This window comes from Diorhabda sublineata, chromosome 4 (assembly GCF_026230105.1).
Source record: "Diorhabda sublineata isolate icDioSubl1.1 chromosome 4, icDioSubl1.1, whole genome shotgun sequence".
Classification (NCBI taxonomy): domain Eukaryota; kingdom Metazoa; phylum Arthropoda; class Insecta; order Coleoptera; family Chrysomelidae; genus Diorhabda; species Diorhabda sublineata.
Window position 1 is genome coordinate 36,215,899 of NC_079477.1, and position 27,538 is coordinate 36,243,436.

The window sequence follows — 27,538 nt, forward strand, 5'->3', positions numbered from 1 at the left end:
TTTGATTTTTTTCATTTGTCGTTTCGTCGGTTACAGCCAGTACGGAATTACTGACGAATTTGCAACAGTTGTTGGTGGTGACGCCTCCGATAGTCAGTACCGGTACATTTATAACCGTATTGAGGATGTTGTCGGTGATGTGCGCCAATTGTCCCGATCTGGCCCTGACCCTCCTCAAACAGAATATAGCCGAAACGTTGGTTTATCTATTGACCGGTTCGGCGGAAGTTAATAACGAAGAAGTCGAATTGATACCGAGGTGAGTAGTTGTTGTTTTTGTGTTTTTCGGGGTTCGTTTGAACTACCGTCAAAATATGTCGTTTGGTTAATTTTTTTTATATACCTTTGTGTAAGTTGTTACTGATGTGTCGTTTGAACTGCTTTTTCAACTTTTGTCAAGTGATCAGTAATTTATCATTTGAACTACTTTTTTTTTTATTAATTAATGTCTAACAACTGCGGTTGGATCGTTTGAACTACTTTTTATTGATTTTTGTCAAACGATCAGTTATGTGTCATTTGAACTACTTTTCATTGATTTTTGTCAAACTATCAGTAATGTGTCGTTTGAACTACTTTATTTCATTAATTTTTTTCTCTAAAGATCAGTTGTGTGTCATTTGAACTACTTTTGATTGATTTTTGTCAAACGATCAGTAAGGTGTCATTTGAACTACTTTTCATTAATTTTTGTCAAACGATCAGTAATGTGTCATTTGAACTACTTTTGATTGATTTTTGTCAAACGATCAGTAATATGTCGTTTGAACTACTTTTTATTGATTTTTCTCTAAAGATCAGTTGTGTGTCATTTGAACTACTTTTTATCGATTGATTTTTTTTCCATTATTTTTATTTTTTTTTTCTCTAAAGATCACTTAAGTGTCATTTGAACTAATTTTTGAAATTTTTGTCGAGGGATCGGTAACTTGTCATTTGAACTACTTTTTTTTCTTTAATTTTTATCTATCTATCACTTACGTGTCATTTGAACTACTTTTCATTGTTTTTTTGTCCATATATTTCGATTGAATCATTTGAATCAATTTTTTTTATTGATTATTGTATAACAACTACAATTGAGCCATTTGAACTACTTTTTATCGATTGATTTTTGTCTAGAGATCAGTAATGTGTCGTTTGAACTACTTTTGATTGATTTTTGTCAAACGATCAATTATGTGCCATTTGAACTACTTTTTTCATTATTTCTCTCTCTCTAAATATCAGTTAAGTGTCATTTGAACTACTTTTTGAAATTTTTGTCAAGGGATCGGTAATATGTCGTTTGAACTACTTTTTATTGATTTTTCTCTAAAGATCAGTTGCGTGTCATTTGAACTACTTTTCATTGATTTTTGTCGAACGATCAGTAATGTGTCATTTGAACTACTTTTTATCGTTTGATTTTTGTCTAGAGATCAGTAATGTGTCGTTTGAACTACTTTTGATTGATTTTTGTCAAACGATCAATTATGTGCCATTTGAACTACTTTTTTCATTATTTCTCTCTCTCTAAATATCAGTTAAGTGTCATTTGAACTACTTTTTGAAATTTTTGTCAAGGGATCGGTAATATGTCGTTTGAACTACTTTTTATTGATTTTTCTCTAAAGATCAGTTGCGTGTCATTTGAACTACTTTTCATTGATTTTTGTCGAACGATCAGTAATGTGTCATTTGAACTACTTTTTATCGTTTGATTTTTGTCTAGAGATCAGTAATGTGTCGTTTGAACTACTTTTGATTGATTTTTGTCAAACGATCAATTATGTGCCATTTGAACTACTTTTTTCATTATTTCTCTCTCTCTAAATATCAGTTAAGTGTCATTTGAACTACTTTTCATTGATTTTTGTCGAACGATCAGTAATGTGTCATTTGAACTACTTTTTATCGTTTGATTTTTGTCTAGAGATCAGTAATGTGTTTGAACTACTTTTGATTGATTTTTGCCAAACGATGAATTATGTGTCATTTGAACTACTTTTTTCATTATTTTTCTCTCTCTAAATATCAGTTGTTAAGTGTCATTTGAACTACTTTTTCAAATTTTTGTCGAGGGATCGGTAACTTGTCATTTGAACTACTTTTTTTTCTTTAATTTTTATCTATCTATCACTTACGTGTCATTTGAACTACTTTTCATTGTTTTTTGTCCATATATTTCGATTGAATCATTTAAACCAATTTTTTTTTATTGATTGTTGTATAACAACTACAATTGAGCCATTTGAACTACTTTTTATAAATTGATTTTTGTCGATCCAAAATTAATAAATCAATTGAGACAATTTTTTTAAATTAATTGTTTGGATCGTTTGAACTACTTTCTATCAATAATTGATGTCCAACAACCACGATTGAATTATTGGAGCTGATTTTTTTATTAATTGTTGTCTAACAACTGCGATTGGGTCGTTTGAACTACTGGATCTCATTTCATTTGGTTTTTAATGTACGTACAGTACTATGAAGCAATATTTTCTATCAGATTTATTTTTCAAAAGCAATTATTAATGGGTCATTTGAACTACTAAATCTATATATCGTATATACGGTGACACAAAGTAAAATTTCCATCGATGTTAATCAATAATTGGAAATTTTAGTTTTTTCCCAGTTTCCCAGCAATCAAGAGCGGTTCATTTGAACTACTACCTATTATATTGCGATTTCCAATCAATTTCATCGCGTTTTGAACATCAATTAACATTAATTAAAGTAAATCACATTTTTGATGATCGCAAGTCGTTTTTTGTCTTCCGTCTTTTAATTTGTCACAATGACATTTTATGTGTCGAATTAATCGTTGCCGTATCATTTTCATTGCGTATTTTCGACGATAAATTCGCAAAAATACTACGGCGCATATAAAACGAAACTCTTGGCATAACAGGTGCAGTCGTCGCTTAAAGTTTTGACGCACTGTGTATATTAATGCAAACATTTCCTTCGAAAATTTCCATTAAATATCGATTTCCGACGACGTATAACTGATCGTCAATTTCCAGACAACCGCAAGAACAATTCGAAATAACCGCCCTGATCGGCGAACTAATGCCCAAATTACCATCCGACGGTATATTCGCGGTGGACGCTCTCCTCGAACGTCCCGCGAACGTCGCCAAAGATCAACCGATATGGCAATGGAGGGACGACAGGGCCGTTTGGCATCCGTACGGTGCCGTCGATAGTCGAATAATCGAAGCCGCTCACATGAACAATGACGACGAAGTCAGTCTGAACACGTTAGGGAGAATTTACACGATCGATTTCCATTCCATGCAACAGATCAACGAAGATACCGGAACGTCTCGACCGGTACAAGTGAGAAAACTATTAGATTTGTATTTTATTCGAGGTTACGTAACGGTCTTATTTCTTTATTTTTTTTTTTTTTTTCGTTTTCAGAGACGGTTCACCCCGAGCGGCTCGCAATCCAGTCCCGCCGAGCCCGCCACGGCCCCGAATCGACCGTTGAGCGCGAGTCGAGACGCTCGCGTCGCATGTCTTCGAGAGGAACGCGGTCTGGCGGCGGCGTTTATCCGTTCGTTGTTTTCGGTATTGTACGAGGTGTATTCGTCGAGCGCCGGGCCGGCGGTAAGATGTAAATGCCTGAGGGCGTTACTGAGAATGGTCTATTACGCGAATCCGGAATTGTTGAGGGACGTGCTGAAGAATCAGGTGGTCAGTAGTCACATCGCGGGTATGATGGCGTCGAGCGATTTGAGGATAGTCGTCGGGGCGTTGCAGATGGCGGATATATTGATGACAAAGTTGCCGGAGGAGTTTGGAGTGCATTTTAGACGCGAGGGGGTGTTGCATCAAATTAATAGGTTGGCCGATCCGGAGGTGAGTTGAGTATTTTTTTTGGGGGGGGGGCGGATTTAGGTAGGACGTTTGAACTACTTGGTATTTTTTTAAGTTTCCAGATATTCCGATTGGGTCGTTTGAACTACTATAAGTAGATTTTTCGAATTTTAGTATTGTTTTTTTTTGGGTCATTTAAACTACTGTATAATGATTTTTCGAACTTAAATATTGTTCTAGTTGTAAAAAGCGACTTTTTGGGTCTTTTGATTTACTATATATTGATTTTTCCAACTTAAATAGTCTTTTAATTGGAAAAAAGCAAATTTTTGGGTCTTTCGAACTACTACGTATCGATTTTGCTAATTTTAATATTGTTTTAATTGGAAAAAACAATTTTTTGGGTCATTTAAACTACTGTATAATGATTTTTATTACTTAAATATTGTTCTAGTTGTAAAAAGCGACTTTTTGGGTCTTTTGATCTACTGTATATTGATTTTTCGAACTTAAATAGTGTTTTAATTGGAAAAAAGCAAATTTATGGGTTGTTTGAACTACTATTTGTTGAATTTGCGAATTTTAATATTGTTTCGTACTTAAATATTGTTTTAATTGGAAAAAGCGACTTTTTGGGTCTTTTGATCTACTATATATTGATTTTTCGATCTTAATTAGTGTTTTAATTGGAGAAAAAGCAAATTTTTGGGTCGTTTGAACTACTATATGTCGAATTTGCGACTTTTAATATTGTTTTAATTAGAAAAGCAATTTTGGGTCATTTGAACTACTATATATTAATTTTTCGATCTTAAATAGTGTTTTGATTGGAATAAAGCGACTTTTTGGGTCTTTTGATCTACTATATATTGATTTTTCGATCTTAATTAGTGTTTTAATTGGAAAAAAAAGCAAATTTTTGGTTCTTTTGAACTACTACGTATCGATTTTGCTAATTTTAATATTGTTTTAATTAGAAAAAACAATTTTTTGGGTCATTTAAACTACTGTATAATGATTTTTCGAACTTAAATATTGTTCTAGTTGTAAAAAGCGACTTTTTGGGTCTTTTGATTTACTATATATTGATTTTTCCAACTTAAATAGTCTTTTAATTGGAAAAAAGCAAATTTTTGGTTCTTTTGAACTACTACGTATCGATTTTGCTAATTTTAATATTGTTTTAATTGGAAAAAAACAATTTTTTGGGTCATTTAAACTACTGTATAATGATTTTTATTACTTAAATATTGTTCTAGTTGTAAAAAGCGACTTTTTGGGTCTTTTGATCTACTATATATTGATTTTTCGATCTTAATTAGTGTTTTAATTGGAAAAAAAGCAAATTTTTGGGTCGTTTGAACTACTATTTGTCGAATTTGCAAATTTTAATATTGTTTTAATTAGAAAAGCAATTTTTGGGTCATTTGAACTACTATATATTAATTTTTCAATCTTAAATAGTGTTTTAATTGGAATATAGCTACTTTTTGGGTCTTTTGATCTACTATATATTGATTTTTCGAATTTAAATATTGTTTTAATTGGAAAAACAGCAAATTTAAGGGTTGTTTGAACTACTATTTGTTGAATTTGCGAATTTTAATATTGTTTCAATGAGGAAAAGCAATTTTTGGGTCATTTCAACTACTACATATTGATTTTTCGTACTTATATATTGTTCTAGTTTCAAAAAGCAAATTTTTGGGTCTTTTGATTTACTATTTATATATTTTTCGAATTTAAATATTGTTTTAATTGGAAAAAGCTATTTTTAGCGACATTTGAAGTACTATATGTTGATTTTTTAGTGTTTTAAATGAAATAAAGCAAATTTTTGGGTCGTTTGAACTACTATATGTCGAATTTGCGAATTTTGATATTGTTTTAATTGGTAAAAGCAACTTTTTGGGTCGTTTGAACTACTATATATTGATTTTTAGTACTTAAATAGTGTTTTAATTAAAAAAAAAGCAAATTTTTGGGTCGGTTCAACTGCAGCATATTGTTGATTTTGAATTTTGATTTGGTTTCAGTTGGAAAAAACAAATTTTGGGTCATTTTAACTAATATATCTCTGTTTTTTTAGTTTCGTTATATTTATGTATGTCATTTTTCTCTGTGTAGCAATCTTTTTTAGGTCATTTGACTCCTACATAGCATTTTTTGAGTTTTGACGTACTTTTAGTTAAAAAAATTTTTAGCTTTTTAGCAAAATTTCACTTTTTAATTTAGGAATTTTCCCTTTTTCTTCTTGTAACAGTCATTTATGCCTTTTCTCTGCTACTACAATTGACATTTTAGTTCTTCTCTTACAATTTAATCTTATATTGATTTCTATCAGTTACAATTAGTATATTGGAACTACTGCAACCAATTTTTTTTAATTTTTCTTTACAGTCTAGCCCTTTCTCTGCTTCCAAGCGATTCTGATTGGTCTATTTGAACTACTACAACTAGGTTTTCAACTTTTCTTCAAAATTTTACCCTTTCTCTGCTTCCAAGCGATTCTGATTGGTCTATTTGAACTACTACAACTAGGTTTTCAACTTTTCTTCAAAATTTTACCCTTTCTCTGCTTCCAAGCTATTCTGATTGGTCTATTTGAACTACTACTATAGGCTTTTGTTAGTTCTTGATTTTTTTGCTTTCTAGCTGTTACGATTGGTTTATATGAACTACAACTGATTTTTATTTGAGTTCCTTTTGCCTTTTCTCATTGTTCTTGCAGATATTTGTGATCTATTTGAACTACCACATTTCTATCTTCATATTTTGATGTATATGACCTTTTTTTTGTTTCGATCTTCTCTTAATTTTGTTATCGAGTCATTTGAACTACTACACCGTATGTATATGTGTCACTTCGTCATCGTGATTTCGCTTTGTGTGTCTTTTCCCAATTTTCCCAAACTATTAATTTGAACTACTCGTTATTATTCCAACAGATTCCTTTGGGAGTGAGCCCGCCCAAAACGAGCAGCAGCGCCACATCGTTCGCTTCAACGTTGAACGATTCCCAACCCGGAACGTCCCAATCATCGATCAGCAACGTTTCCCAAACCGCCAACGGTTCGGCGATATTAACAGCCACCCCCGTATCGTCCACCATGTACACATCCACGCCGGACACGCAAAGGTACATACAAAAAACCCTCGTAAACCATCAACCACTTGAAAAAATAATTTCGTTTTACAGACTTCAGGAAACGGAAACGAGATCGCCCAGTCCGTCGCACGTGCGTCTCAGCGACGTACTCAAAAGGAAACGAGCCACCAAACGAACCGGAGGCGGTTCGAGCCGTTCCAAAACCAGACACGAAGAAATGCCCCTATCGCCGTCTCTCATGCAAGATCTGTTTACCAAAGCCGCTTCCATAGGAAACTCCACACCGAGGTGCGGTACATTCGAACTACTATCGATTATAAAATCGATTATTTTTATTAAAATATTTGTCGTTCCAGCAATTCGAGACCTAGATATTCGTCCGGATCGAAAACGAGTTTCCTTCAGAGCCTCAACCCGGCCAGGTGGGGTAGATCGACGAATTCCTCCAACGATCGCAACTACACCAAAGAATCGTTGAACATGTTGTCGAAATCCGCCTCCAATTCGCACATAACCGCCGGAAATCGAGAAAAAACCCGAAATTGGATCAGGGAACAAGCGACCAAATTCATCGAGACTTACACCGGCCACGAAGACGATCCCCATCCCGCTACCACCGTCATCAACCGTTTAAAAACCGCCATCGAGAAACTACCCACCATAAATTCCCGAGACGCCCTAGTCGACTTAAGGGATATTCTAATGGATTCCGATATATCCCCTTTCGAAGTGAACCATTCGGGGTTGATAACGGCTCTGATTCGATACCTGGTGGACGTCGACGGGGAATTGGATAGGAATCAAAGGCTCAGGGTGTTTTTGAACGTGTTCGCCGGTTGTCCCATCGATGGTAACGCCGTGGACGTACCTGAATTGAATCCTGTGTGGTTGAGCGCTTTGGTATCGAAATTGAACGGTTGCGTTTCGCAATTGGAACAGTTTCCCGTGAAGGTGCACGATTTGCCGGCGGGTTCGAGGGGCGGTACCAGCGCCTTGAAGTTTTTCAACACGCATCAATTGAAAGTGAGCTTTTTTTTTCTCTTTTAGATTTGTTGAAATTGCGATTGGGTCGTTTGAACTACTGGGTATAGTTGTTTGGTCCTTTCTGCTTTTAACTAAGTAAAGAAATATCGTTTGATCTACTATATCTTGTTTTTTTTTTTGTTTTTAATGTTCTTTTACTTGTTTAAAGCAAAATTTAATTTTATACTAAACAATTTGGACATTTGAACTACTTCGTTTTGTTTTTATTGTTTTTTGTTGTACTTTTAGTTTCAAAAAGCAAAATTTCACTTTATACTATAGATTTTGGACATTCGAACTACTTCATTTTGTTTTTATTGTGTTTTTTGTTTCAAACGGCAAAATTTCACTTTATACTATACAATTGGGACATTTGAACTACTTCGTTTTGTTTTTATTGTGTTTTTTGTTGTACTTTTAGTTTCAAAAAGCAAAATTTCACTTTATACTATAGAATTTGGACATTCGAATTACTTCATTTTGTTTTTATTGTGTTTTCTGTTTCAAACAGCAAAATTTCACTTTATACTATACAATTGGGACATTCGAACTACTTCATTTTGTTTTTATTGTATTTTTTGTTTCAAACAGCAAAATTTCACTTTGTACTATACAATTGGGACATTTGAACTACTTCATTTTGTTTTTATTGTGTTTTTTGTTGTACTTTTAGTTTCAAAAAACAAAATTTCATTTTATACTATACAATTGGGACATTTGAACTACTTCATTTTGTTTTTATTGTTTTTTGTTGTACTTTTAGTTTCAAAAAGCAAAATTTCACTTTATACTATAGAATTTGGACATTCGAATTACTTCATTTTGTTTTTATTGTGTTTTCTGTTTCAAACAGCAAAATTTCACTTTATACTATACAATTGGGACATTTGAACTACTTCATTTTGTTTTTTGTTTCAAACAGCAAAATTTCACTATACTATACAATTGGGACATTCGAACTACTTCATTTTGTTTTTATTGTATTTTTTGTTTCAAACAGCAAAATTTCACTTTGTACTATACAATTGGGACATTTGAACTACTTCATTTTGTTTTTATTGTGTTTTTTGTTGTACTTTTAGTTTCAAAAAACAAAATTTCATTTTATACTATACAATTGGGACATTTGAACTACTTCATTTTGTTTTTATTGTTTTTTGTTGTACTTTTAGTTTCAAAAAGCAAAATTTCACTTTATACTATAGAATTTGGACATTCGAATTACTTCATTTTGTTTTTATTGTGTTTTCTGTTTCAAACAGCAAAATTTCACTTTATACTATACAATTGGGACATTTGAACTACTTCATTTTGTTTTTTGTTTCAAACAGCAAAATTTCACTATACTATACAATTGGGACATTCGAACTACTTCATTTTGTTTTTATTGTATTTTTTGTTTCAAACAGCAAAATTTCACTTTGTACTATACAATTGGGACATTTGAACTACTTCATTTTGTTTTTATTGTGTTTTTTGTTGTACTTTTAGTTTCAAAAAACAAAATTTCATTTTATACTATACAATTGGGACATTTGAACTACTTCATTTTGTTTTTATTGTTTTTTGTTGTACTTTTAGTTTCAAAAAGCAAAATTTCATTTTATACTATACAATTGGGACATTTGAACTACTTCATTTTGTTTTTATTGTTTTTTGTTGTACTTTTAGTTTCAAAAAGCAAAATTTCACTTTATACTAAACAATTGGGACATTCGAACTACTTCATTTTGTTTTTATTATATTTTATGTACTTTTAGTTCTTAAAAATATAATTTCACTTCATACTATACAATTGGGACATTTGAACTACTGTATCTTGTTGTTTTTTTCAATTTTATTGTAACTCTCAGTTTCAAAAAGCAAAATTTCACATTACACTAAACAATTGGTTCATTTGAACTACCGCATTTCGTTTTTATTGTAACTTTTATTTGCAACAAGCAACATACGAATAAATAAATATATACGGGGTGTTTAATAATTGTAGTGTAACCTCCAACGGCATCCGGATTGTACGAATCTGAAACAGTGGAAAGGCGGTACGGTGAAGATCGATCCGTTGGCCCTGGTGCAGGCCATCGAACGTTATTTGGTAGTTAGGGGTTACGGACGTTTGAGGGATAAAGACGTCGGGGTGGATAGCGACGACGGAGACACCGACGACGATATAGACGATACTTTAGCTAGCGTAGTCATATCTCAAACGGGTACAAAACACAAATTGCAATTTTTGATCGGTAACAACGCTCTGCCTTACAATATGACGGTATATCAGGCGGTAAGACAATTTAGTAGTAACGGTAACGATCAGAGCGAGACTGATACCGATAACGAGACGCCATTGGGTGAGTTTTTTTGGGTTTTTTTTTTGGGTCTTTTTTCGAGTTGGTTTCGTTTTATTTTTTAGGTAACGCCGGTATATGGGTGCAGACTCACGTGATTTATTATCGGCCGTTGAAAGAGGAAGCTTCGGTATCGATTAAAAATAGTAGCGGTATTTCCTCGGGTCATTCTAGTAGGAAGGGGAAAGGATCTTCGGGTAAGAGCGCTTCCAGACGTCGAACGGACGAACTATGGAACGGTACGTATTTTTCGATTGAAAATAATCGATTGTTCGATGTGATTTTTCTTTTAAATTGTTCATAATCGATTATCGAATGGCGCATGTCAATTATCGATTGACGTTGGTCGATTATCTGATGATCGATAATCAAATCTCTATTGACAGTTATCGATTATTTAGTGTCGATTGTCTATGATGTTTATTGATTGTCAATTATCGATTTTCATTTGTTGATTATTATCGTCTGTCTTTTTTCTATTTTATCGAATAATTCGTTTGTCTTTTTTCTATGATCGATTGTGTTCATCGATTATCGTTGTATCTCTTATCGATTGTCTTCTGACGATTATAGATTCTCGATAATTAATTATTGATTAAGTAGTCTCTATGACTTGTCATTTATCGATTAATTCGATTATCGTTGCTCTGTTATAGATTGACTTTTTTGATTATCGATTCTCAAATGTTGATAATCGATTGTTAGATGTCGATTATCGTTTATAGATTGTATCTCGATAATTGAATTTCGTTTATCGATTATCATTTTTTGTTTATCGATTATAGTTTGTCTATTATCGTTTAACTCGATTATCGTTTTATTATTATCGAATGAATTTTGTCGATTATCGATTTTTGTTGACAACTTTTCAATTTTTGATTATCAATTTTCATTTTTTGGTTGTTGTCGATAATCGATTATCGTTTGTAGATTGTCTCGATAAATGAATGTCGTTTATCGATTCTCATGTGTCGATTAATGTCTGTCAATCGCGCATATTCTCATTTTCTCATTTATCCTTAATCGATTATTGTCAATTATCTACTGCCATATGTCAGTTGTCCTACTTCAATTGTCAGTGGTCATACGTCAATTGTCATGCGTCATTTGTTGTTTTTTTGGATTATTATCGATTATCGTTCGTTTGTCAACGTTTTAACGTTCGTTTTAATTACACAGATGGCGTAACACCGGCGCCCCGTTCTCCCTTGGATCCTTATTTGGTGGTACAATTTCCTGATTCGGTTACGATTCAAGACGCTTCGTTGGAAGTATTGTGCCTGTTACGTATATTGAACGCCCTAAATATGTATTGGAGTTATTTGTATCAACCTGGAGTGGAATGTAAATCGATATTGCCGAGATCGGAATTTTTGAATAGTAAAATAGCCGCCAAGGCCGGTAGACAATTGCAGGATCCTCTCGTCATAATGACAGGCAATTTGCCGAATTGGTTGCAACAGATCGCTTCGGTTTGTCCTTTTTTGTTTCCGTTCGAAACGCGCCAGTTGCTGTTTTACGCTACCTCCTTCGATAGAGACCGTGCCTTACAAAGGTAAATATACACACATTTTTTATTGTTTTTTACATTAATTTTTATCATGTTTTGGCTATTTTATTTCTTTTTATCGTTTTTTTTCTCAATTTTTACCGTTTTTATTTTTTGTTTTTTTTTCCAATATTTTATCGTTTTTTTTTTCTGTTTTTAGATTTTTCATTAATTTTTGTTTTTTATAAATTTCTTACCTTTTTTTGTTTTCTTCTTGAATGTTATATTTTTTTGTTTTTTCCTCTCATTTTTCTTTTTTTTGTTTTTTTCTTTCATTTTTCTTTTTTTTTGTTTATTTATTAGTTTTTATCATGTTTTGGTTTTTTTTATTAACTTTTATCGTTTTTTTTTAGTTTTTATTTTTTGTTTCTTACTTTTAATTTCATTTTTTATTAGTTTTTATCTTTTTTTCTTATGTTTTTCTTTGCTTAGTTTTTACCTCTTTTGTTTTTTTTTTTCTCATATTTTATCGTTTTTTTTAATTTTTTTTTCTCATATTTTATCGTTTTTTTAATTTTTTTTTCATATTTTATTGTTTTTTTAAATTTTTTCTCATATTTTATCGTTTTTTTAATTTTTTTTTCATATTTTATTGTTTTTTTAAATTTTTTCTCATATTTTATCGTTTTTTTTTTAATTTTTTTCTCATATTTTATCGTTTCTTTGCTTAGTTTTTACCTTTTTTGTTTTTTTTTTCTCATTTTTCATCGGTTTTTTGTTCTTTTAATAGTTTTTTACCTTTTTTGTTTTTTTTTTCTCATATTTTATCGTTTTTTTTATATTTTTTTCTCATATTTTATCGCTTTTTTTATTTTTTTCTCATATTTTATCGTTTTTTTTTATTTTTTTCTGATATTTTATCGTTTTTTTTTAATTTTTTTCTTATATTGTATGGTTTTTTTAATTTTTTTCTCATATTTTATCGTTTTTTAAATTTTTTTCCCATATTTTATTGCTTTTTTTTATTTTTTTCTTGAATGTTATCTTTTTTCCCTCATTTTTCATCGTTTTTTGTTCTTTTAATAGTTTTTTACCTTTTTTTTTTTGTTTTTTTGTTCTTATATTTTATCGTTTTTTTTTTCTTATATTTTATTGTTTTTTCATTGTTTTATTCTTGAATGTTATATTTTTTTGTTTCTCTCATTTTTCATCGGTTTTTAGTTCTTTTAATAGTTTTTACCTTTTTTGTTTTTTTTCTCATATTTTATCGTTTTTTTTTTATTTTTTTCTCATATTTTATCGTTTTTTTTTATTTTTTTCTCATATTTTATCGTTTTTTTTTTATTTTTTTCTCATATTTTATCGTTTTTTTATTTTTTTCTCATATTTTATCGTTTTTTTTTATTTTTTTCTCATATTTTATCGTTTTTTTATTTTTTTCCCATATTTTATTGTTTTTTCATTGTTTTATTCTTGAATGTTATATTTTTTTGTTTCTCTCATTTTTCATCGGTTTTTTGTTCTTTTAATAGTTTTTACCTCTTTTGTTTTTTTTTTCTCATATTTTATCGTTTTTTTTTTATTTTTTTCTCATATTTTATCGTTTTTTTTTATTTTTTTCTCATATTTTATCGTTTTTTTTTTATTTTTTTCTCATATTTTATCGTTTTTTTATTTTTTTCCCATATTTTATTGTTTTTTCATTGTTTTATTCTTGAATGTTATATTTTTTTGTTTCTCTCATTTTTCATCGGTTTTTTGTTCTTTTAATAGTTTTTACCTCTTTTGTTTTTTTTTCTCATATTTTATCGTTTTTTTTTTATTTTTTTCTCATATTTTATCGTTTTTTTTTTATTTTTTTCTTATATTTTATCGTTTTTTTATTTTTTTCCCATATTTTATTGTTTTTTCATTGTTTTATTCTTGAATGTTATATTTTTTTGTTTCTCTCATTTTTCATCGGTTTTTTGTTCTTTTAATAGTTTTTACCTCTTTTGTTTTTTTTTCTCATATTTTATCGTTTTTTTTTTATTTTTTTCTCATATTTTATCGTTTTTTTTTTTTATTTTTTTCTCATATTTTATCGTTTTTTTTATTTTTTTCTCATATTTTATCGTTTTTTTTTATTTTTTTCTCATATTTTATCGTTTTTTTTTATTTTTTTCTCATATTTTATCGTTTTTTTTAATTTTTTTCTCATATTTTATCGTTTTTTTATTTTTTTCCCATATTTTATTGTTTTTTCATTGTTTTATTCTTGAATGTTATATTTTTTTGTTTCTCTCATTTTTCATCGGTTTTTTGTTCTTTTAATAGTTTTTACCTCTTTTGTTTTTTTTTTCTCATATTTTATCGTTTTTTTTTTTATTTTTTTCTCATATTTTATCGTTTTTTTTATTTTTTTCTCATATTTTATCGTTTTTTTTTATTTTTTTCTCATATTTTATCGTTTTTTTATTTTTTTCCCATATTTTATTGTTTTTTCATTGTTTTATTCTTGAATGTTATATTTTTTTGTTTCTCTCATTTTTCATCGGTTTTTTGTTCTTTTAATAGTTTTTACCTCTTTTGTTTTTTTTTCTCATATTTTATCGTTTTTTTTTTATTTTTTTCTCATATTTTATCGTTTTTTTTTTTATTTTTTTCTTATATTTTATCGTTTTTTTATTTTTTTCCCATATTTTATTGTTTTTTCATTGTTTTATTCTTGAATGTTATATTTTTTTGTTTCTCTCATTTTTCATCGGTTTTTTGTTCTTTTAATAGTTTTTACCTTTTTTTGTTTTTTTTTTCTTATATTTTATTATTTTTTTCCTTGTATTCTATAGTTTTTTTTGTTTTTTTCCTTAGTTTTTAGTTTTTGTTTTTTTCTTATATTTTATTATTTTTTTTCCTTATATCCTATGGTTTTTTTTGTTTTTTTCCTTAGTTTTTATCTTTTCTTTTCCATAGTTTTTTATCTTTAGTTTTTATTTTTTTTCTTAGTTTTCATGTTTTTTTAAATTTCCCTCGTTTTTTTTTTAGTTTTTATCGTTTCTTTTTTTTTATTTTCATGATGTTTCACTAGTTTCTCGTCCCGTTTAGCCGCCCATAACGATTTACGAATACGCTTAACCTAAATTTTTGCAGATTGCTCGACATGTCGCCCGAACTGAGCTCGAGCGATTCCCAAGAACGCGTCACCCCCCGACTCGACCGACGAAAACGTACGATATCGCGCGAAGACATCCTCAAACAGGCCGAACAGGTGATGCAAGACATGGCCACCTCGAAGGCGTTACTCGAAGTGCAATACGAAAACGAAGTCGGCACCGGCTTGGGGCCGACGTTAGAATTTTACGCTCTGGTATCCAAAGAATTGCAAAAGATGAATTTGGAATTGTGGAACGCCACCATGACTGATAACGAAGAATACGTTAACAAACCTACGGGATTATTCCCCATGCCTCTATCCAGGAGCGCCAAAGTCAGCCAGATAACGAAAATCAAAAGCAAATTTAGATTTTTGGGAAAGTTTATGGCTAAAGCCGTCATGGATTCGAGAATGGTAATTTTCCTTTCCTATTCCGCACATCTTAACTCGAATTTTCTTTTTTTTTTTTCTTTCCAGCTGGATCTACCGTTTAGCGTCACTTTCTACCGATGGTTGTTGGGACAAGAGACAAGTTTGACCTTGTCGGATTTGCGTCACGTGGATCCCGAATTGTACAAAACGTTACGTAAGATGCACTACTTGGTTAGACAGCGAGACGCCATTTTGGACGACCCCCGTATATCACGAGAAGACAAAACCATCGAATTGGAAAAATTGACGTTGGACGGTTGCCCCATCGAAGATTTGGGCATCGATTTCGTGGTACCCGGATATAATATCGAATTGATGAAGAGCGGTAAATCGACGGGGGTGACTATCCACAATCTGCACGCCTACGTGAGGTTGATGACGCATTGGATATTGCAGGAGGGCGTTTCGAGACAGATGGAATCGCTAAGGGAGGGTTTCGAATCCGTTTTCCCTTTGGATAATTTGAAAGTGTTTTTACCGGAAGAATTGGAATCTGTGTTTTGCGGTAGTCCCAAAGATTATATACTCGGATGGGACGTTAAGACTTTGATGGAATGCTGTCGACCGGATCACGGATACACTTCGGATTCGAGGGCCATCAAATTTTTGTTTGACGTACTCAGTTCGTACGATACCGAAGAACAGAGGATGTTTGTACAGTTTATAACCGGTAGTCCGAGGTTACCGGTGGGAGGTGAGTTCGTTTTTATTTTAAAATTGCTCTTTGCGTCGAAAAATGCGATATTTGGGTGTCCGACATTTTATTCTAATGATATTTGTGTGTCCGACATTTTATTCTGTTAATATTTGCGTGTCCGACATTTTGTTCTGTTTATATTTGAGTTGTCGATATTTTATTCTGTCGAAATTTGAGCGTTCGACATTTCATTCTCGTCAATTTTTGATGTTCCACATTTTATTTTGTTGAAATGGGATTGTTCGACGTTTTATGTTGTCGAAATTAATGTCTTATATAGAAATTTTGGTGCTTCAAGTTTTACATATATTTCGTTTGAACTATTTGAAAAATCAATTTTCCCTCAAGATTACAAAATGCGCAATTTCCACCTATTTTTTTCGAGTGTTCCATAATTTATTTGTCCTTTCCACATTTTATTTGCCGTTCCATCGCATAAAAATCAAATTTGGTTACAAATATTTTGAAAAAATTATATTTTTCCCAATGTTTAAATACAATACGCGCAATTTACAACTATTTTTTCGGGTGTTCCACATTTTATTCATCGTTCCATCGCACAAAAATGAAATTTTTTATGAATAATTGATAAAAATCATACTTTTATCAAGGTTTAAATGCAAAACGCGCAATTTCGATCTATTTCTTCGGATGTTCCACATTTTATTCAATGTTCCATCGCACAAAAACGATATTTTTTATGAATAATTGCAAAAAATCATATTTTTATCAAGATTTAAATGCAAAACGCGCATTTTCGATCTATTTGTTCGGATGTTCCACATTTTATTCATTGTTCCATCGTACAAAAATGAAATTTTTTATGAATAATTGATAAAAATCATACTTTTATCAAGGTTTAAATGCAAAACGCGCAATTTCGATCTATTTCCTCGGGTGTTCCACATTTTATTCAATGTTCCATCGTACAAAAATGAAATTTTTTATGAATAATTGATAAAAATCATACTTTTATCAAGGTTTAAATGCAAAACGTGCATTTTCGATCTATTTCTTCGGATGTTCCACATTTTATTCATCGTTCCATCGTACAAAAATGAAATTTTTTATGAATAATTGATAAAAATCATACTTTTATCAAGGTTTAAATGCAAAACGCGCAATTTCGATCTATTTCCTCGGGTGTTCCACATTTTATTCAATGTTCCATCGCACAAAAACGAAATCTTTTTATGAATAATTGAAAAAAATAATAGTTTTCTCTGTTTAAATACAAAACGCACAATTTCCACCTATTTTTTGGGGTGTTCCATATTTTATTTACCCGTTCCATCGTTTTACATTTTCTTTTTCTATCCGTAGGTTTCAAAGCTTTATCGCCGCCGTTGACAGTAGTACGTAAAACATTAGAAACCAACATGAACCCCGACGATTTCCTACCGTCTGTGATGACATGCGTAAATTACCTCAAGCTCCCGGACTATTCCAGCATCGAAGTGATGAGAGAAAAATTGAAATTGGCAGCTTCGGAGGGTCAACATTCGTTTTATCTCTCGTAAATGGGGGAGGGGGATGCGTGTATATATATATATTAATATTTACCGTATGCCATTATCCAGAATTTTTGTTTTATTTTTTCGTTTTTCGATAATTAATTTTTCTATTTAATTGAATGATATATCGTTTTAGTTTGAAATTTTTGGTTGTAGACGCGAAAATCAATTATACAGTGCTCGAAAATAGTTTTGATTCGATTTTCTTTATTACCAGCAATAGCGACGCTCCCTGTATGTAAATATTCGAAAAAAGTGTCGAATTTTCCTAATTACCCGAAAAGGTTTTCGCGTATTCCTTTTCCGCCGCAAAAAAAAGTTTTTTCCATTTTTTTTGCATACAGTGTTTGTTGTTAATGCGGAATGAAAATTTCAATGATCGAGTTGGCGGTTTGAATTTTTTTTTTTTTTTTTTCGATTGGTCGGAGTTGACTTTGAAAATATTTTTTTGAGGCGAGAAAATCTGTAAAATCCATTTTCTTGAAATTACTTTTCGTCCGGAAATGTGAGAAGGTCGTTTTGGCCTTTGTTCGTTATCTGGAAGTCTACAAAGGTTATTTTGGCCTTTTTCAGAATAATTTTCCATCCTAGAAGTCTGAAAAAGTAATTTCAGTGGCCCTCTTCGAACAGTTCACCACCTGAAAGTCTAGTAACATCATTTTTGGTCTGGAAAGGTCGTTTTAGCCTTTTTTCCATATAATTTCTTCACTTGATAGTTTGAAAAAGTCATTTGGACCTTGTCCTTCAAATTGTTCACCGCCTGGAACTCAGGAAATGTCGTTTTAGCAATAGTTTGATATCTGAAAGGCTAGAAAGGTCGTTTTGACCTTTTTTCCAAATAATTTTCCATCTGGAACTAGTGAAAGTTTGTTTTAGGTCTTTGAAAGTAGTTTTATCCTTTTTTCGAAATAATTATTCAGTTAGAGATCTGAAAATTTGGAAGACCAGAAAGGTGATTTCAGTCTTTATCTTCGAAAAGTTTTGCCATCTGAAAGTCTAGAGAAAGGTCATTTAGTATCATTTTTGGTCTGGAAAGGTCATTTAGTATCGTTTTTGGTCTGGAAAGGTCATTTAGTATCGTTTTTGGTCTGGAAAGGTCGTTTTAGCCTTTTTTTCCAAATAATTTTTCACTTGGAGGTTTGAAAAGGTTATTTCAGCATCGTTTTTGGCATAGAAAGGTCATTTTGGCTTTTTTACCAATAACTCAAGAGTTTGGAAAGGTCGTTTAAGCCTTTGGTTTCCATCTGGAAATTCCATTTTAGCATTTGTTTTCCATGTTGTTTTTTCTCTAGAAGAAAATGTCTAAGTTCATGAAGTTTCAGCCAGTTTTCGTAGAGATTTTGTCATAAATTGTTCAGGTCGTTATCGTACAGGGTTCCTCAAAAATTATCAAATCGTTTCAGCTTGTTTTCCCAATGAATTTTTCAATCGAAAGTCTGTAAAGTTCGTTTTAGCCTGTCTGGCCGCTTCTATGACGCAAAATCCGCCAATTCGTTTTCCGAACTGTTCCCACGAACAATTCCCATACAGGGTGTTGTATTTATCGCGCAGCATCGACTATTCATTTGATAACGGAAAGTGGCGTCGAGAACAGTCTCGATGTTCCATTTTTTTCCTTTGTACATATTTAACGCGATTGTAAATATTTTCACCCCCAAATTTAGCCCCCGTGTACCATATTTTATCACCCCACCCCCCTCGTAGGATGAAGGGTAACCGGATTTCGTTTAGATCGGGGCGGTGACTGTTGACCCCCCTCCACCCTTCGGCTGGATAATGGCACGAAACGTTGTAAAAAATATCGATCGCGATTGAAAAATATCCAAAAAGAAAAAGAATTTCGTAGTTGGAGTAACGTCTCAATTAATTACTTTCCTAATATACCCTGTATAATTTATTACTGAAGAATTTGATCGTTCATTGTTTTTTTTTGTTATTATGTGATTGCGTTTCTTTTAAGAAGGAAAGAAGAAAAAAATACCGCGCGGCTTTGATTTTAAGGAAAGTGGTCTTAGATTTGTCTGTAATATTAAATCGGAACGAACTGTATATTTTTGCGTAAACGTTGCAATTCATATCCACAAATTTTCATCAAGATTTCAGTGTTCCGCGCTTTTATTACGGTGAACTTACTCTCCAATATCGAAATTTGTACTAAAAAAACAACGATTCTTATCAAAATTTTGGTTTTCCACTCTTTATTATGTTGAAATTTGGATGTTTCACTTTTTATTTTGAGCAAATTTGGATGTTCCACCCTTTTATTCTGGTGAAATTAATGTCTAATATCGAAATGTATACTCAAAAACAACGATTTTTATCAAAATTTTGGTGTTTCATTTTTTATTCTTGTCAAACTAAGTGTTCCACATCTTATTCTGATCAAATTTAAGTGTTCCGCCATTTTATTCTGGTGAAATTAGTGGCCAATACCGAAATTTTTACTCAAAAACAACGATTTTTATCAAAATTTTGGTGTTTCACTTTTTATTCTTGTCAAACTAAGTGTTCCACATCTTATTCTGATCAAATTTAAGTGTTCCGCCCTTTTATTCTGGTGAAATTAGTGACCAATACCGAAATTTTTACTCAAAAACAACGATTTTTATCAAAATTTTGGTGTTTCACTTTTTATTCTTGTCAAACTAAGTGTTCCACATCTTATTCTGATCAAATTTAACTGTTCCGCCCTTTTATTCTGGCGAAATTAGTGACCAATACCGAAATTTTTACTAAAAAACAACGATTCTTATCAAAATTTTGGTTTTCCACTCTTTATTCTGTTGAAATTTGGATGTTCCACTTTTTATTAAACTACAGAGTCGCTTCCAAAGCACTCCACTCTTTATTCTACCGAAACGAGTCACTAAAAATCATTCCTCTCGCGTTTTATGTGCCCTTATCGTCATTTTACCATCTCGTTACAATCTAGTACCAACGTTTCGTCAAATACGTTCCGTCATCAATTGTTTTTAGCAATCGAAAAACCACTCGCCTTAAAATGAAAAGTTTGGCGAGAAAATATATTTTTAATCGATGATTAATTCGACTGACGTGCGTGCAATGGACACAATCAAGTGATACGGTGTGTCTCTCAACGAACGTTTCGTTTAAATAGCCGAATTTCGCATCATTGCCAAATGTATAGAGTTTGCCGAGCCTGAAAGGTTGAGGGCACAGTATATTGATATAGTTATATATATATAAATATATAAATAATGAAATTGTAGTTTTTAATTTGTCGAAAATTATGTTTCAATAAATTTGTATACATAACAATTATTTTATTTAATCCTATAGACTGCGCCAATTTCTGAAAAAAATCTTAAATTCACGATATTGGCGAAAAAAAAACGACTTATTGTAGCGGATTTGGTGAAAAAACCATGTCGATGTTGCTGGATTCGCTGATTCGCGCCGGTCCCGCTTCCTGTTCGGCCCTTTTGGCGGCTATAGCTTTCAATAGGGCTTTTCCCGGTTCTTTGGTCTGAAAAAAAATATTTTTCAATAAATACCTGTATTGTTACACTGATTCTACTGAAATTCTTCAAAAAATCACTGGTAATTGATTCTGGTTGTAAAGTGGGATAGATTATTACCAAATTGACTTAACGGTTTTGGACTGATTTTGGGTTTAGTCAGATGAATTGGACACTGTAAAAAAACTTTCTAAAGGACTTAGAACGAAGAACAAACATCGTCCAACGTCAGAATTGGACAAAAATGCACTCTAACAGTCCAAAAGTAAATAAATGGGGGAGAAAGTGCCCGCTTTTGGGTTCTGATGCTCTCTTGGTGCTCGGGAAGCGGAAAGAACCAATATGGTTAGTCAGATGAATTGGACACTGTAAGAAAACTTTCTAAAGGACTTAGAACGAAGAACAAACATCGTCCAACGTCATTATTGGACAAAAAAGCACTTTAATGGAAAAAAAACAGTCGAAAAAGAAATAAATGGAGGGGAAAGTGCCCGCTTTTAGGTTCTGACGATCTCTTGGTGTTCAGGAACCCGAAGGAACCAATATGGTTAGTCAGATGAATTGGACACTGTAAAAAAACTTTCTAAAGGACTTAGAACGAAGAACAAACATCGTCCAACGTCAGAATTGGACAAAAACGCACTCTAACAGTCCAAAAGTAAATAAATGGGGGAGAAAGTGCCCGCTTTTGGGTTCTGATGCTCTCTTGGTGCTCGGGAAGCGGAAAGAACCAATATGGTTAGTCAGATAAATTGGACACTGTAAAAAAACTTTCTAAAGGACTTAGAACGAAGAACAAACATCGTCCAACGTCAGAATTGGACAAAAACGCACTCTAACAGTCCAAAAGTAAATAAATGGGGGAGAAAGTGCCCGCTTTTGGGTTCTGATGCTCTCTTGGTGCTCGGGAAGCGGAAAGAACCAATATGGTTAGTCAGATAAATTGGACATTGTAAAAAAACTTTCTAAAGGACTTAGAACGAAGAACTAACATCGTCCAACGTCAGAATTGGACAAAAACGCACTCTAACAGTCCAAAAGTAAATAAATGGGGGAGAAAGTGCCCGCTTTTGGGTTCTGATGCTCTCTTGGTGCTCGGGAAGCGGAAAGAACCAATATGGTTAGTCAGATAAATTGGACACTGTAAAAAAACTTTCTAAAGGACTTAGAACGAAGAACAAACATCGTCCAACGTCAGAATTGGACAAAAACGCACTCTAACAGTCCAAAAGTAAATAAATGGGGGAGAAAGTGCCCGCTTTTGGGTTCTGATGCTCTCTTGGTGCTCGGGAAGCGGAAAGAACCAATATGGTTAGTCAGATAAATTGGACATTGTAAAAAAACTTTCTAAAGGACTTAGAACGAAGAACAAACATCGTCCAACGTCAGAATTGGACAAAAACGCACTCTAACAGTCCAAAAGTAAATAAATGGGGGAGAAAGTGCCCGCTTTTGGGTTCTGATGCTCTCTTGGTGCTCGGGAAGCGGAAAGAACCAATATGGTTAGGCAGATAAATTGGACACTGTAAAAAAACTTTCTAAAGGACTTAGAACGAAGAACAAACATCGTCCAACGTCAAAATTGGATAAAAACGCACTTTAATAGTAAAAAACAGTCTAATAATAAATAAATGGGGGAGAAAGTGCCCAATTTTGAGTTCTGACGATCTCTTTGTACTCAGGAAACAATGTTATTACGTCAGACGAGTTGTACTCTCTAAAAAAACTTTCTAAGTGACTTGAAACGAAGAACAAACATTGTCCAACGTCATTATTGGACAAAAACGCACTTTAATGGAAAAAAAACAGTCGAAAAAGAAATAAATGGAGGGGAAAGTGCCCGCTTTTAGGTTCTGACGATCTCTTGGTGTTCAGGAACCCGAAGGAACCAATATGGTTAGTCAGATGAATTGGACACTGTAAAAAAACTTTCTAAAGGACTTAGAACGAAGAACAAACATCGTCCTACGTCAGAATTGAACAAAAACGCACTTTAATAATATAAAAACAGTCCAAAAGGAAACAAATGGAGGAGAAAAGGCCCGATTTTGGGTTCTGACGATCTCTTGGTGTTCGGAAAGCCGAAAGAACCAATATGGTTAGTCAGATGAATTGGACACTGTAAAAAAACTTTCTAAAGGACTTAGAACGAAGAACAAAGATTGTCCAACATCAGAAGTAGACAAAAACGCACTCTAACAGTCCAAAAGTAAATAAATGGGGGAGAAAGTGCCCGCTTTTGGGTTCTGACGATCTCTTGGTGCTCAGGAACCCGAAGGAACCAATATGGTTAGTCAGATGAATTGGACACTGTGAAAAACTTTCTAACCGCGACCTAATTTGGGGTTCTACCACCACCTTAGTCATTTCTCCACCATTTCAAAACATATTAAAGATCCACTACAAGCAACCTTCCAGCACTAAACCACCGAGTGATTCACCAAATTTCCCCCCAAAATTCTATCTCCACTCTCCTTGGAGAGCCGCCAAACTCACCTCTTCGCATTCCATACACTTGTAAGCGTACGTATAAGCATCATCGAGCTCCCCCTTTTTCAAATGATAATTGGCCAGATACTGCAACGCGTTGTAAAACTCCGCTTGCTCCTCGATGCTTCGCATCTCTCTGTCTTCCTCGCGGAGACAAAACTCCGTAAAAGCCGCCGCCGCGTTCTCCGTTTCGTGCAATTTATCGTACAGCCTGAAAGGAGAATTTCAAAAAAAAAAAATCGTCGCAAAAACCGGAAATATACTTCGCCAATTTGAGCAGGGCTGTCCCCTCGACGTCCCCCCAATTGCAAGCCTTGTAATAACACTTCAAAGCGTTTTCGGTCTTCTCCAACTTCTCGTACGCCTCCCCTAAAGCGATCACCATCCTGCTGTCGTTCGGTTTCAGCTGTTGGGCTCTCTTGTAATAGTGCAGGCAATAATTGGGCATTTTCAGTATCTCGTACGTCTGCCCTAAACCGTACCAAGCTCGGTAGTCCCTCGAATTGATTTCTGCAAACAACAAAATTTCGAACTAGACGATTCTCGGGAGGAGGGAGGAGGGAGGAGGTGTAGGGGTGTGTGAGAGATAAGGGGGTGAAACCCACCGATGGCGTGTCTGTAACTTTGTATAGCGGCGTTCGTGTTCTTCATTTCCATGAATTCGTGGCCCATTAAAGTCCAAGCGGACAAAAATTGTGGATTCAGTTTCAACGCTCGACGAAAATACAACACCGCTTTCGCGTGATCCGATCTCAAACTGTAGTAGTTCCCTGGTACAAAAAAAAAACATTAATTTACCGTAAACAAATCAGTTTAGCTGTTATGAACAAATCAGTTCTGCAGTGGCTTTTGTTGTTATCGAAAAATCAGTTTAGCAGTGACTTTTAACAAATCAGTTTAGCAGTGACTTTTGTTGTTGTAAACAAATCAGTTTAGCTGCGATTCTTCGATATTACGAACAAATCAGTTTAGCAGTGGCATTTTTATGAAGATAGAGAAAAAAATAGTGATTTCGAGAATGTTTTTCGGTATTACCTATGACGCAACAAGTTTCCACCCTGTATTTATCGATGTTGACGACTTTGTGGGCCAAATCGGCGAGTTCTTTTTTCATTTCTAGCACGTAAAGGAGATTTGAGTAGGTGTCTAAATTTTCCAAACGATATGGGTCTAATTCTAATATCGTTTGGAAAATTTGGATGGCGTCATTTAGATCTACAACAAAAAGTAAAATTGTGGAAAAACTCGGAGAACGTTTTTTTGTTACGAAAATTTTGTTTTGACCTCGTATATTCTATACTAAAACACATTTTTAAATGGAAAATTCTCGAAAAAATCAGTTTAACCTCGTATTTTCTACACTTAAATACGTTTAATCGCGAAAAAGCTCGAAAAAATTGTTCTAACCTCCTATTTTCTACAAAAAATGAGTTTTTTTAAAAGTTCCTGAAAAAATCACTTTAAATAACTTATTTTCTACACTGAAACACATTTTATAGTGAAAGAAGCTCGAAAAAATCATTCGGGCCTCGTATTTTCTACACATAAACACATTTTTTGATAAAAAATTACAGAAAAAATCACTTGAGTCTGGTATTTTTTCCACTTAAACACATTTTATAAACTAAACTATAACATTTCTAAACTAAAACATATTTTTTGTCTTTGAGAAACTCTTAATCATAATTTATAAGTTATGTTACATTAAATTTTTCGTCTTAATCGCGCAGTTTTTGTACTACCCTCGTATTTTATAAATAGAAAAACAAGTTGGCCGTGACTACGTCATATTACATACAAAGGACAGTGTCATTTTGATGCCGGACGAACCATTCAATTTTTCAACCTATTTTTCGTATTAACCTCGTATTTTAACAACTAATAATTATATTAGGCTGTAGGTACATTGTTTTTATAGCAAAAACACTGTCGTTTGAACAATTTGTTATGAGAAAACATTTAGATCATCGATATTCCTCAAATAACTTTAAATATAATTTATAGGTTATGTTAAATTTAATTTTACGTCTTAAAATGCGAAATTTTCATACTTCCCTCGTATTTTATCCACTATTAGCAATAATTATTTATATGTAAATTGTTTTTAGATACAAAAATCGATTCAATTTCAATTCACAACAAACTTTTCAATCTACCCTCGTATTCCCTTGTCGTTACATTTATTGTAATGTAAACTGTCATTGTGACGTTTCGTATATAAAAACCTCCGATATGAATAAAATGTCGAACAAGAATAAAGTTTCGGCGTTAAAATATGGTACGGTACGTAAATTCGAACCAAAACCGGATACGGTTTACATAAAAATAGCCCCCGATAACCATTCGTTATCAGTCGAAGAGCAAATACTATTCAGAACGATCACCGAGGGAGTTTTCGGTTACAACGAACAAGAAAGAAACTCGAAATTGAAATTGTTATCCAACGATTGCAACATAAGACAATTGCTACCCTATTTCAGCTCTTTCATCAAAGATACCGTCCATAAGAACATCGCTTACCCCGATCTCACCTTACTAATATACGCCGTACGTATGGCGAAGAGCCTTTTCAACAACCCCCACGTCAATTTAGCCCCGATTTTACACGAATTACTCCCGGCGCTCATATCCTGCGTAGTCGCCAAAAGGATCAGTAAATATTATCAGGATAACCATTGGACTCTACGAGATTTTTCCGTTTCAATAATAGCCACGATAAGTGATAAATACGACAATCCAATTAATAACATCAAAAACAAAATCATCGAAATTTACTTAAAACCATTAAAAAACCACCAAAACTACCCTTTAACGACGATATACGGAGCGATTAAAGGTTTAGGGAGTTTAGGAGACGATGTTATCACGAAATTTTTAATACCCCGTATATATTTCATTGGGAAATTGTTATTACCGAACCCGGTACGTTGCAGAGAATCCGATATAAATCAACACGTTTTAGAAGCTAAACACGTCAGGGACGCGATTCTAACTGTAGTTTCACCAATTTTACTTAAAAATAACGAATAAAAACTATTTTATATAAAAAAAATTGTACTTACTTCTCCTGTTATGTTGTCCCAATGCTATTTGAGCTAAAACGTACGTGCAATTCTCGAAACCCATTGAATGAAACGAATTATACAATTGCAGAGATTCGTCGTTGTTGAGTTGTTCAAGATAAGTGTGTGCTAAAAAGAAATATTTCATCCAATGATCCGGTAACGAAGACGAAAATATCGTGTTTTTATCGGGGATGATTTTCCCCAATTCGTACCAAGCGCTCCACAACATCGGGGCTTCGTTAACGGATTTGATTAGAACTTCGGTGGCGACCGGAATTAGGTCGAGTTTTTTTAATATAACCCCGTATAAATACAACGAGTAACCGTCTAATTTGTTTTCGATGTATTCAATTTTTAATATACTGCATAAATCGATTAGGGCTTCGTTTTTTATTGTATTTTGCGAGGGGTTCGTATCGATTATATTATCTTCTAATTTCTTTTTTTCTATAGATAAATATTTCGAATAGTAGTATAAAAATTTGGGTTTTGGGGTAGTGCAATCTTTCAAAAAATACGAGCAACGATCGTATTCTTTTAAATCGAAATACGATTTAGCTAATAAATACGTATCTGATTCTTGGGAATGTTCGATAACTTCGGGGCCTTCGCTCGGTGATAAGTTTAAATTTTTCAGTGAAAAATTTATTTCTGATAACCATTTTACTGCGTGATATAAACCTCGTTGAGAACAATTGTAGATTCCATCGATTAAATCTTTTTTCATACACTTTAAATCGAGTTTCACTTCAATATTTATATCCATTTTAAAAACTAAACAAACTTTTATAATTAAGGTTAGTAACTGTCAGTTTAAATTCTAGAATGAAGTTAGTTACTGTCACTTGTCAATATATTTCCATATTACACAATATATTTCCATAGATATACTACTACACAATATATTAGATTAAACTAATTTCCAATATATTAAAAGCAAATACGGCAT

The 27,538-nt window shown here is 32.7% G+C and overlaps 2 protein-coding genes across 5 annotated transcripts in view; one reads left to right on the forward strand and one right to left on the reverse strand.

The window, feature by feature from the left end:
• The window catches only part of LOC130442884 (E3 ubiquitin-protein ligase TRIP12), a 31,003-nt gene extending 10,170 nt beyond the window's left edge, over positions 1–20,833 (forward strand). For 3 of the 4 annotated variants that reach the window (XM_056777273.1, XM_056777274.1, XM_056777275.1), the window contains exons 10-21: positions 37–259; positions 3,015–3,330; positions 3,415–3,855; positions 6,762–6,952; positions 7,013–7,210; positions 7,279–7,945; positions 9,936–10,293; positions 10,356–10,529; positions 11,470–11,845; positions 14,909–15,326; positions 15,390–16,038; positions 17,365–20,833. In XM_056777273.1, the coding sequence (XP_056633251.1) occupies positions 37–259; positions 3,015–3,330; positions 3,415–3,855; positions 6,762–6,952; positions 7,013–7,210; positions 7,279–7,945; positions 9,936–10,293; positions 10,356–10,529; positions 11,470–11,845; positions 14,909–15,326; positions 15,390–16,038; positions 17,365–17,561 (4,208 nt within the window). In that variant the 3' untranslated portion in view covers positions 17,562–20,833. The remainder of the gene's footprint in view (positions 1–36; positions 260–3,014; positions 3,331–3,414; positions 3,856–6,761; positions 6,953–7,012; positions 7,211–7,278; positions 7,946–9,935; positions 10,294–10,355; positions 10,530–11,469; positions 11,846–14,908; positions 15,327–15,389; positions 16,039–17,364) is intronic. The other variant, XM_056777276.1, reaches the window with a different exon arrangement.
• Positions 20,724–27,432, reverse strand: LOC130442885 (cell division cycle protein 23 homolog). The gene is made up of 6 exons (XM_056777277.1): positions 26,587–27,432; positions 24,560–24,739; positions 24,130–24,294; positions 23,788–24,034; positions 23,531–23,735; positions 20,724–21,042 (listed from the first exon to the last, which is right to left on the reverse strand). Exons 1-6 carry the CDS (start codon positions 27,353–27,355, stop codon positions 20,914–20,916), a joined length of 1,695 nt encoding a protein of 564 aa, XP_056633255.1. The 5' UTR covers positions 27,356–27,432; the 3' UTR covers positions 20,724–20,913.
• Between the last annotated feature and the right edge of the window lie 106 nt (positions 27,433–27,538).